This window comes from Cenococcum geophilum (genome assembly GCF_001692895.1).
Source record: "Cenococcum geophilum 1.58 unplaced genomic scaffold K441scaffold_16, whole genome shotgun sequence".
Taxonomy (NCBI): Eukaryota; Fungi; Ascomycota; class Dothideomycetes; order Gloniales; family Gloniaceae; genus Cenococcum; species Cenococcum geophilum.
The window spans coordinates 57,836-70,508 of NW_027137574.1; the positions used below are offsets into that span (position 1 = coordinate 57,836).

Below are 12,673 nucleotides of genomic sequence, written 5' to 3' on the forward strand. Positions count from 1 at the left end.
GCCGTGCGAGAAGTCATAGTTCCTACTTTGCACATTATTGGACTTGATCGAAATGTCCGCATTGAACCCGGTTACAGTGATGTCAGCGGTTAGGTTAGGTTACAAAAATGAGGCCAAAACCGATCCAAAATTCGGATTTAGGCTACTAACCGGTTATGTAACCGGTTAAACCAGATCAACCGGATAAAATATATAGATTTTGGAGTAATATAGTGTATAAAGCGGTAAAGGTGCTTAAGGAAGGTACGGAGGAGTTATATAAAGTAATGAAATAGTATATAGAGATCCTATAAAGCTTGCAGGACGTCAGCAGTAATATTAGCGATCAATAAGCAAATTAGAACGTCGTACTTACTATCGCGAGTCTTAGCACGGTGTTAAACAACGATTAGTCATTAATTATAAAACAATGAGGGCAGTATATGGGCAGTAATAAGGGTAACGCGATGAGGGCAGTAGTAAGGGTAGTAATAATAAAGGTGACGCGTTATGGGCGACGTAATATAGGCGACGCAATGGGGATAACGCGGTTAGGAATAACCACCTTAACTTCATCAACTCCATTAAATTAACTACATCTAATCGATCTGATCATCTACAAAGCCTCGAACGGATTAACTCGGGCGTTGCTACACGGTAATTTTAAGCCAATAGACGAGGCTTGGCTCCCTTAGGTGACGTTCGCCCTTACCTAAATCCTTACCACTAAGGCCTTACTGGTTCCTGGTTACCTGGTTATCGCTAAAGCTTCAGAACCGATCCAGATTAAGCCAATAAAATCGTCTAACCGGTTAGGCTTTGAATTTTGGTATAACCGAACCGATCCAATAAAGTAACCTAACCAGTGACATCACTGCCCGGTTATGAGCAAGGCTGGCATACAAAATATGTCACAAAACCCGTCTTTTAGCCGTCTAAATAAAGCTGCTTCAAGAGCCTCTTCCAGCCTTCAGGCTCTCACAGAGGGGTAGTATTGCCCAGATTACAGCCACTACACATACGCCTTCAGAAGATCTGAGCTATTCTGGGAAATCCTCACCAGAAAACTAAATGATGCTCTCAATGATAAATGCGAGAACCTATTTTACGCCTCACAGAACGCTCAAACGTGTAGAGACACGTCTTATGGACTACCACCAGGCGTTGATATTAGAAATCTTGCCTCGAACTTACCAAGCCAATACCATTTGCTTTTTGACAACACGACGGCTGAAGACCCTCCCGGGTATCTAGGATATGAACAGGTATACCTTAGACGCATGTCCTTCCTGAACACGCGAGAAGGAGGGATCAGAAGATACACTTTTGTATCTAACGCATGTCTGCATACGTGGCTCAAGTGACCAACTTAGCCGCGGAAATGCAGTTGATGATCATATGGGAAGATATGCTAGCCATATACCAAACACTCGCAAATGGCTTCTCTTCAATCACACCAATGGAAAGTGGGTTAAAAGGGCGCCGAAAATCCGTAAGAACCTCTCCCTTTTACCTTTTTTTTCTACGCCACAATCCGAAACCCTTCAAAAAATATTAGAAGTCAACTCTGACCGAATCTTACAGAAACGCCTAAACCTCAATATTTTGTTAACAGTGCTTCTCTACACTGTTGAAACTAACCGATGGGTTACTCATAAAATGACTGGAGTTGAAATGGATCTCACAAGCTAGATGTGTCGAACGGAGAATGACGTTACTTATCACTGGTTTGTGTGATATACCTAGTGTACCCTATGTCTCATTACCCCGCTATTTACCATCATATGTCTCATCGAATTGTCTAATTACCTGTTTCCCCTACCGAATGACGACGTAGTCGTCATTCTTATTATATCACCTATCTTGGTGTATATATTAGAGGCCCTTAGAAGCCACACTCAATAAACACCACGAGTCCTCATTTTCAGACCTCGTTTTCAGGTTTCAACAAGTGTATAGGCTGCTACGGACTCGGTCTCGGAGGACCCTGAAAAACTAAATTTCCTAAAAATTCTGTATAGGGTTTGCCCTCCACTCGCTCAGTTGAAGGGAAACGGTTACGAAAAACTCACCACAATTCCATGGAATTAATATCCACCGTAGCATCAAGCAATGCGTTGAACAGTTTTGCATTGAGCTTACTACATACCGCAAAGAGTTGCGTACGCGGACCATGAGTTTATTGAACCATTATTTTGAATAAAAGACGATAACCCAGTTTCGGGGGTCCATAAGGGCCATAAGCAGAGGCACGCAATCTTAACATTTGTTTAGGCCCAATGCGCCATCAGATTTGCTTGCTACCAATCCATCGGCATTTACGTATCACATTCCATCGCACACCACAAACTATAGGTTAGATAAACTAATTTTAGAGCCGGTAGCATCTGACTTCACAAGGATTATCTCACCGCTCGTTTTAGGACCTAGCACGCCTCACCTCGCTCTTCCAGAAATCACTGTTCATCGGATCGCCATAGAGGGCATGACAAGGCTTGCCAAATGCATTCTACCTTACAACCAAAGGGTTTAACACGAATCAATGATTTGCCTGGCCAGATGCGCTCAAGCAGCCTGCTCTCGTAGGCCCCCACATGACCCCAGCAGTTGTGAATGACTGGACAACTTCTTGTTGTGCTGTAGAATCAAGAGGCTAAAATAAATGTACTTATCAGTCGCCTCATTCTCCCAATGTAACACTAGGCATCTTGCATATGATTATGCGACATCTATCCCTGCTGCCGAAAGAAGGCAGACGGGCATCACTGCAACACAAAATCACGGGATGGCTCTCGTGCTACGTTGGTGTATGCTGGTCCAGTGCCTATAATTTCACAGCACGATGAAGGCGCCAAGCAATGCTGCCCAAATAACGTAGCTTTGTTTGTGTATATGAGTAGGCCCCACTCTCAATCATTAGGACATAGAAAAATCGTCCTGGCAACCATGCACAGTGGAAACTCGCTATGTGGAGCGGAGAGATTGATGATAACCAAGGCCGGACGAAGAGCTTCACTGATAGCTCGCACACATTCCTCAACATTTTTTGCCCAATACTGAGATCAATGAAAGATTGGCCGTACCAGCCTATGAAGTCGCAGTGGGTTTGCTTGCAGGGAAGGTCGGAATTACGATTATACAGCAAGAATATGATGCAGTCTCTGTCCAGGCAATCAAGTACTATTGATTCGGTCAAAGATGCTCTCCGCGTCCGCAGAATGCGGAGCACTCAGGAACGGTTTGCATGAGCATAGAGGGTTTCTCACAAATTCCTTGGTGTTCTCGATAGGATTGTTGGAGTCGTTCAATCGCTTTCAGAGTGCACTTGACACCATTTGTCAACCATCCCAGCCGTGGGCGATCTTATCTGGGGTTCTATAAAATTTGTTCTTCTGGTACAGCCGAACATTGCTTTCTTTCAATTCAACAGCACATTGGACACGTTCTAACCCGTCTTTTCCGGTCTAGATAGAAAACGACCTCACAAGAAATTCCGCTTTATTACAGAATCATTCCAGGAGCTCACAGAAGCCCTACCACTATATGAACAGTACAAAGTCCTACTCTCAGATGACCCACACTCTCATCTGCGCCCCCCATTGGCTCGGATATATGTGGAGATTCTTACATTTTGCATTATAACTACCAGGCAATCGCAACGCAGCGCTCTCTCGGTTCGTATTCCGTTAATGCTCGTCACATTAAAGTGGCGTAATTTGAAGAAAGCTATGAGACTCAGTGTTGTATAGAAACATTGAAACTGAAACTGACACGCGGTTTCAGTTTCATGGCGTTTCGTATCAGTTTTATGCGAAACGTTTTAATATGTTTCAGGTTTCGCAGGTATAACTAATAAGCTTAGGCGAAGCCATTGTTTACTCGATCTGGGGTTTCTATAGCAATAGAGGCCAAGCATAACGCCTCACAGAGGCACTTGCGCAGAGCTTAGGCGTTGTACTATATAAACAGGAGGAGTAATTTATAGTGTTGAGCCTATAGTTAACTATCTTATTTAAGAGGTAGTTTAACTACCTTATTGCCGTCGCCTTTCTCTTCTAATACCTTTAATGCCTTATTTATAAAGCGGCTTTTTATAAATACGCCACTTAGCGGTGCCTTACCTATTATTTTTAAAATACGGACCTAGCTCTTTAGTAACTCTGCTATCTCCAACATCTTTACTCTAAGCCTTACTCTCTCTAGCGCAATTATATATTTAGCTCCCGAGAAGACTTATTCTAGACCAGCCGATATTAAGGGGATACTAAAGACGGTAATAGCCATTTAGGAAAGGTTAGGATAGGTAAATTACTATACAGGTTCCAGCTACCAGTTAAGAGGTGATTAATCGCCAATAGAGGTTTGTGCGCCCTATAGATATTAGCTAGAGTAATAAGCGATTATTAGAGTTATACCTTAATAAAGTTATTAAATTTATCAACGGTTGCTGTTAAAATAGTTATTTTAGCAATAAAGCGTGCAATTAGATCTTTAATTAAGTCGAGATTTACTAGTTATACGCTCTCTAGCTTAAAATAGTCCCTCTATAGGTTTTAAACCTTAGTAATAGTAGGCTTAATCTACTTCTACTGCTCCTTGCCTAACTATACCTTCCTAAGGTATACTTCGCGTAGTTAGGGGTAAAGAAGAGCTGCTGCCGCGTAAACGGGTATATTATTAGTGAACTTATAGTACTTATTAAACTTATACTAAGCTGCTATTAACCTTATAGTTATTTAAGCGTTACCCTTAAACCTCTCCTGTATTTAGGTAAAGTAGCGGATAAGGAATTCTATGTTATTAAAGGTTGTATAAAGTATAGCGGTATGCCCTTCTATGTTCTTTGTATAGGTCTTAAGAGGTTAGAGGATTTCTTTAATGTCTTTAAGCTCTTGCTAGTCGTCTCTTATAAGAACATTATTACTAAGCTCCTGCTAGTGATCTTCTGTCTAGGATATAAATTCCTTACGCTTTTATAAAGCGACAGTAACCTTATCTAGCCAGGAGTTCTACCGCGTGTTATTATCTATAGGAATTGCTTAGCTAACTGCCGTAAGGAAGGCTTAAAATTAACTAGGAGAAGAGCAAGAGAAGACGTTATAGTTATAGAGTTTACCGAGACTACTATACTTACAAAACTCTTTAGCAATATCTTCTTTATTTTATAATCCTTGACCTTAAAGCTCGTCTTAGAGTTTAGCAATATCCCAAATAGCTATCTTAATTGCCTTATCCTCGTCCTATTATCCCTCTCCTTGCTTTATTATAGATCTAAAAAGGAATACTTAGGTAACACGATTAAGATTATAGCTAAAGCAACGTACTTAATAAAGGACTAGGTTAAAGTTCTTAATCTCCTCTGCAATATAGTATAGTATAACGTTATTTAAACTATGATTATCTAACGTAAAGAAGCCGAGTTTATCTTCTAGACTAGCCTCTCTTATAACTTAAAGAAAGACCTCTGCCTACTCCTTACTACTATAAGCTCCCTTAAATTCTTTAAGTAATAATAAGGCAGTCTCTATACAGCGAGTCTCTGTATCTACCTAATGTACTATAATTGCCTGGAACCCTATGTTTACTGGCAATGTCTACATATTAATTAAAAAGTGGACTAAGGAAAGGGAGTTCTTAAGCTTTTTAATAAGCTCTTCGCGGTAGAGGATATAGGTTAATTTAATAAGGTTTAGAACGTCTTTTCGCGCAAGTTTAAGAGTCTCTTTAGCTATATAGTTAACTAACAGAATAACAGCCTAAAATTCAGGCCAATCAAGTAGTAAGAAAGGTAGGTTTTAGATAGTAATAAGTTATGCATAGGCTTCCTTAAATTTAGGTACTTTGATAGCTACTTAAAGGGTCTTTTCTTTATCTAGGTCTCGCTGCTCTTATAAAGTTATTTTCCTACTAAAAACGTCCACTATTGTATTATTAAAAGCTCTCTTTGTTAGACCTAGGGGCGTAAAGCTAATACTTATACCGTGGCTTTTAAGGTATATACGGAATCTTTCAGCATTTAGAGTGCCCTTATAGCTACTATAATACTTATAATAGTATATCTAATAGCGAAACCTGTCCCTTACCTTTTTAGAACTATTTGCTTTATAAGTATAAGACCATAGCTCCTTATTTGCCTTTACCCTCTCTTAGTATAAGATTTTGTTGCTATCAGTAGTGCTAGCTTAGAATGCTAGGTAGGAGTTATTGTCTTTATCTTGTATATACTCCGTAAAATCTAAAACAGTAGAAATATTGTCTTAAGAAGCTATGGTAGAGGTAAAAGGGTATTAAGATAGAAGGTTTGGAGGAGGGAAATTAGGAGTATAGGTATTATAGGGGTATACACCTAGGTGTAAGGGGAAGGTTATTATATTAATTAATCTATCTTTTCTATCTATTGTTAGGGGTAGCACATAGACATATTGCGAGGGCCGCTAAGGCGCTAGTAGTAAGCGAGCCAATGGCGATTTTCCATCCCGGGGATGGAAAATCCTAATTGGCTAAATTTAGGGTCGGCAGAATATGGCAGAATTTGGCAGCGTAAGCATGGGTAGTAAATATATGATTCCCTTATTCCAACAAGGAGGGAAACTACGAGGAAAACCTTATTTTGTTAGCTAAACCTATAAAACACTGAAACAGTTGAAACGTACCAGGTTTGTTTTATATGAAACGCGCATAGTTGAAACGTTTTAGTACCGCATGAAACGTATTGAAACCGGTACGTTTCTATACAACCCTGATGAGACTCACATCTACAGGGACTGTGGCTCATACCACTGTCAGGCCAGCGGATAAAATCAACCTACAGCAGTGTTTGGCGAACATCAAGCGGCAGTCAGGATATATCCAAGGATTTGCTGTCGCCTACACCTACGCTGGTATTGAAGGTAGGCTCGCTCGGCTAAAATTCAGCCATCATGATTCAAGCATGTGTGCTCATGCTAATTATGGAGATTCAAACTAACAGGGTTACGAAAACAGCTTGAGGAAATTGCATGGTTGAGTGAACAGGCCCCTCTCAAAATGCCACCTCAAACAGCAAATCGCCGCCACAACAATATTCCAGCCTGGCTAAGCCCAGCTTTTGTTGGTCGGGATAAAGAGTTGAGCTGGCTTAGGGGTACATATCAATCGAATCTGGGGAAATGCTGCGTAAATCGTGCTGGCATCTTTGGCATGACAGGTATTGGAAAGACGCAACTAGTACGTCCTTTCTGATAGGCTTAAGATACCCAGGGAGCTTGCTAAGATCATCAGATGCTTAAATACGTATATGATTTTGGCGAAACATATTCAGATTGTTTCTACGTAGTTGCAGGCTCCGAATCCAAGCTATTGGAATCTCTTCAGAAAATCCTCGACATGTTAGACTTACCCGAGAAAAACAAACCAGAATCACATCTCAAAGTAACTTCAGTTCGGAATCATCTTTCCGAAACCGAAAACTGGCTACTCATGATCGACAATATCGCCGAAGAAGAGCATCAGATAGTAATGAACCTTTTGCCTCCGAAAGCTCATGGGCACGTCATTATGACTTCACAGCGAGCCAAAGCCGTGGAGAAGATTACAGGTAGCCGACTTCTATGCTACGAGTTGAAAGAACCAGAGTTGGATGATGCTGTGGAACTGTTTCACAGATCATCCGAACTAAGGAGAGACGACGAGAGGGGTAAACTGGCAAAGCAAATCGTTAAAGAAGTTGGGTTACTACCACACGCTATTGACCAATCGGCATCATATATCAAGGAAAATAATGTTAATCTTCAGGAGTACCTCGACAGATATCATAAACAACCCGACCAAGTGAGGCCCTCCTTTTCTAACAATGCCGCATCTCATGTGCACAATGGGATTCCAACGCATCTTCTAATGAATGTACAGATTCTTCGATGGGAAGATGGCTACTCAGCCACTCGTGGACCAGTCTCAAAGCACTTCAACCTGGTATTCCAGGATCTCGCAGAAAACCATGTGGATTCACTGAATATATTGCGGCTTTTCTCCTTGTTCGAGCCAGAATCTATACCACTTTTTGATCACTGGTCAAGGGATTCTGAAAGCTGTCAACTTTTTTCTGAATTAGCTAAGCCCAAAAGACGCTTTCCGCGAAGCTTTTTTTGCTTAACCTTCCGCTTTTTTAGGAGTCCCAACCGCGTTCGAACAAATTCAGTCCCCGATAATTGCAACCGAGTAAGGCAGGTTGTTATGAGCAAGACTCGCACGGAAAAGGCTATTGCGAAATTGCGGGATCTAAGTCTTATTCGAAGAGATTCTGAAAAGCTAAATTTCTGGATTCACGATCTTACACGCCTTTTCGTTAGCAGGACGATCAATTTGGCAGACCGCCGCGCCTGGTTGGAGACTGCTCTGGAAATCATGTATCATTGCTTTCCAGAACGAGATAGTACATCGCAGGACCAACGCCTTGTTAATACGTATCTTCCACAGGCAGTTTCGTTAATAAGGCAAGCCGGAGAAGCCAAGATCGATCTTCGCAGCTATGCTCCCCTCTTAGTGATTTGCGCTCAATGCTATTTTACCCGCGGATCTTACGCTAAAGCATTGGAGTGGTTGGAGCTAGCTAGGCCAATCTACGAAATTTCGTTGGGCGCAGAGCATCCTCGCACGATTGCCCTTGAGCACAGTATTGGATGGAATCACCGCGAATCAGGCAACCCTTCATTAGCAGAGACATACCACCGGCGCACGCTCGAGGCCCGAACTCGAGTGCTTGGTTCAAATGCGCCAGAAACGCTCGAGTCTATGAACGACTTGGCGGCCGTCATTGAACGGCTTGGGAAGCTAAAGGAAGCTGAAGATTGGTTCACGAGATTGTATCAAAGTCAAAAACTTACATGTGAACCAAACGATCCAAGAACGAAGGCCGTAGCGCACAACTTAGCTCTTTGCTATGCCAATCAAGGTAGACTAGCAGAAGCAGAAGAATTATACTGGGTCGCCTTAAGAAACCTAGAGGCGACTTCTGAACCTGAAGATCCCGAAACTTTGAAGACCCTAGGCAATCTAGCAGCTACGGTGGATCACCTTGGACGGCTAGCGGATGCTGAAGCGTTGTATGATCGTGCTTTAGCTGGCTACAATAAAGTTTTTGGGCCAGATCATCTACTAACCCTTAGGGTGAGGAGCAATGTTTCCGCCCTATATCGTGAAAAGGGTCGATTTAAGGAGGCTGAGCAGATGAGCAAGAATGTGCTTGATACCTTTCTGCGCCTAGTTGGACCGGATAACTTCTCAACAGCAGTTGCAATGTATGATTATGGCGAGGTCCTCCATGAGAACGGCAACCTTCATCAAGCAAAACAGTATTATGAGCTTGCAATCAAAGTGATGGAAGTAGGCGGTCCTACTCATCCTCTCCTGTTCCGTATGATCGATGCCATGGGGATATTGCAGCGCGAGATCGGTAACCACTCTGAGAACGAAAACTCCTCGAAACGAGCCTATGAAGACAACATGAAGCTTTTGGGCTGGAATGATCCATACACGTTAGTAGCAGCCAACAATTATGCAGAGACACTGCAAGCTCGAGGATATATTAACGAAGCTCACGATCTCTACAAAAAGTGCTTAGAAGGCCTAACGCAGCTCCTTGGGAAAGAACACCCCCACAGTCTCATGGTATTAAACAATCTTGGTCGAGTTAACCTGGTAATGGGGACGGGTGATTCACTTCAGTTTTTCTCTCAGGCGCACGAAGGATTCCTAAAACTGCTCGGAGAGGATCATGCGTGCACCTCAACAATCATGCTAAATATAGCACGTACAATGTGGAGCAGGGGCGAAAGAGAAAAACCATGTAGCCTATTTTCGCTTTCGATCGATCGCCAAAAGCATACGCTAGGCGTATCACATCCGCACGTCGGCGTTGCGAAATATTTCCTTGCCATCTCCCTTGCTTCAGTTAACGAGCTTGAATCACTAAACCTAGCAAAGAACCATCTCCAGGAATGCATTGAGATCTTCGCAAACACCCTCGGAACTGAGCATCAGAATTACCTCTTTGCCTTATGTGTGCTTATTCGTGTCCTACACGCCCTCGGTGAAATGCAAGAAGCAGAAGGATATACTTCTATTATCCAGTCGCAATCCATCAATACTACCTTACAAAAATTTCAAACCTGGAATGGAAAGCATTGCACCTACAAGGATTTACTAAACGTAGATGAAATTACAATCCAGGACATCATGCAAATACTTCTGCCATGGGGAGAATCAATACGACTGCGCTGGGGCAGAAAGACTTGTTGGCGTGAAGCCGCAACCCCGAAGCTGAGTGGATGAATCAGATATGATGAAAGAGTGTAAGTAGCGCCAAATAACGACTGCCGCTACTGAATCTTAGCAACTTAGATCACGTCTAGGAAACGTTTGTTCTAATAAATATTGTGGAACTGGAATTTTTATCTTATTGTCACCTCTGGCTTCTCTTTTGCTATTTTAGAAGTCATGTTTTTCTGTGCACTGTCACATTTCTATCTATGCAATTTTCAGCTTCGATTTTGTGCCTGAATTTGGAGAGTATAGGAGCACATCTCATGCGTCCGCGTTCTTGTTTGGCTTTCTGTCTTGTTCTAGGGCTGCTGTGATTTTTTCACACGAACATCAGTTACACTGCTTTACGTTGTAACGAGAAATGACCAGTGAGAATAATGTGTTATGCACCAACGAAATGCTATTAGGGCGATTATTTGATTTAATACAACACAAACACGGCTGTTAAGCATTGTAAGGTTGCAATATCTCTAGTGGTCTTAAATTATTGAATAGGCATAGTGCACAATCCGGTGAGATTTATGACATACATGCATGGCAAAGTAATCGAAAGGGTGCATGCATGACATTTAGAAGGAACAGCTTGCCAAAGGCCAAGGAAATTTAAGGGGTCGTTCGGTTCTAATCTAAAAGCCTCAGATTCCTACACAGCCTTAAATATTCCTTTTACCGTTCATAGAACGCTAGAATTATACACTAAAAGTATACTAAAAGTTGGTGACTTTACTATATAAAGCTTTTAAACTAAAGATTTTAGCGTTGGTTTAAAAAGGAGCCTTAGCTTGTTTGTTTTAATCTAAAGCCTTTAGATTATATATATCTGTGTAATTTGTAAAGTCATAGACGCGTGATGAATCAGGAGGGAACGCGTTATTTTCTGCCTGATTTTTAGTTCTGAACTGACCTGAATTCTTGCAATCGAACGAGCCCTAAGATCGTACTAATGCACTCGAGATCACGAATAAAGGCACAGGGCCACCCAGCCATTTGATTAGAAGCATCTTTCAAACAGAAAGACAGAAATCAAAAAGAAGCACAACACCAAAGCACAGCCTCTTCCATAACATAAAGCCGCTAAATCCAATACGCCCGCAATGCAAAATCCGCTAAAGTTGTCCGAAACCTCAGATATACGACAAGACCTTCACCGTGTACCCGCTTTCCCACCATATATTTCCTCCCTCATAGCCTCCTTAACAATGGCCCCGCACATCTTCGCATACGGATTCGTCTTAACCGCCATCTCCTTCGCAAGCCTATCCCCATACCTACCTCCCAGTGCAAAATCTCTACTCGCCATCTCCTCCAGCCTCTCTTTCCTCAAACCCCTCAGCTTCTCCGGCCCGCCTTCCAAGAACCCTGTTTCCGATTCCCCGGCCGCCTTCGCCGCTTTCAAGTACAGGTACGCCCGATGTGTGTGTGCGGTTGCGAGAACCTTCGCTTGCACCGGCGATACCCGGCCTGCATCTCCGGGCGTGGCTAGAGATATGGCGGACGCAAGGTCATCAAACACCCTCTCAATGTCCGCAATATTCGCCAGTGCGAAGAGATCATCGCCTATAGCTAGCCTGACTGTTTGGGCGCGATTTGTGTATGCAGAGGCGTAGTTAGGCTGAGAAGAGATGATGGATGTAAGAGCTGTGATTGCTGCATCTATGTCCTGTTTTGAAGGGCTGGGTACAGCTAAAGGGTGGATTGCGGTGCGTTCAGCTCTTTGTAGGGATGCAAGTTCATCATCAGAGAATTGAGGAAGAGGCCGGAGTGACGAGTCGACCTTTACAGAGGATGACGGCGAAGACTCTGGATCGAAAAGGGTAGAGAGGACGTGGGCGTCATTGGAAGACAGAAGAGGCTCTGAGATAATCATATTCAGCTGTTAGTGGTTATTAGCAACCGGAAGATAGTAAGTTGAGAACAATAAGTATGCTGGGACGAAGGGAGTTCTAAGTAGGTCTGTTGCCACTCTGCCATATTTATGAGAGGTGGCTTTCGTCGAAGCTGTCAGTGGGGGATGTTGTAACAAACAGGCGGAAGTTAGGGACGGTAGCCGGCGCCAAGTCCGCGTTGAATCGGCATAAAGCGGATTTTCGCCCGGTCAGCCTCCGTGCCCATCCTAAGATATCCTAGTCACGTGATCCGCTCCAAAAGACAACGCGGCATCGATCGGTTCATCTCACCAAAGCATCGTCAGATTGCGCCCGTCAACTAGTGGAACACGGCGGGCATCGACAATCTCTAAGCAATGGCCATCCTATCGGCTGACCTGTTCAAACGCGCCCTGACAATGTCTTATAAAGAAGACGTCACCTGAGAATGACTTGCCGTAATCATAAATCCAAACATTCTGCTTCTATCCTCTCTTATTATCATAGATCTTAAGATTTTGTAGTGAAAA

General features: G+C 42.8%; 2 protein-coding genes across 2 annotated transcripts; one reads left to right on the forward strand and one right to left on the reverse strand.

Moving 5' to 3' along the window:
* The first annotated feature begins 7,035 nt into the window (after positions 1–7,035).
* Positions 7,036–10,294, forward strand: K441DRAFT_634031 (TPR-like protein). Its single transcript, XM_067646396.1, has 3 exons — positions 7,036–7,185; positions 7,240–7,788; positions 7,867–10,294. The coding sequence occupies exons 1-3, from the start codon at positions 7,159–7,161 to the stop codon at positions 10,285–10,287; spliced, it is 2,997 nt and encodes a 998-aa protein (XP_067504985.1). The 5' UTR covers positions 7,036–7,158; the 3' UTR covers positions 10,288–10,294.
* Positions 10,295–11,216: 922 nt separating this feature from the next.
* Positions 11,217–12,236, reverse strand: K441DRAFT_658168 (uncharacterized protein). The gene has a single exon (XM_067648297.1). The coding sequence runs from the start codon at positions 12,143–12,145 to the stop codon at positions 11,423–11,425; it is 723 nt and encodes a 240-aa protein (XP_067504986.1). The 5' UTR covers positions 12,146–12,236; the 3' UTR covers positions 11,217–11,422.
* Positions 12,237–12,673: the final 437 nt, after the last annotated feature.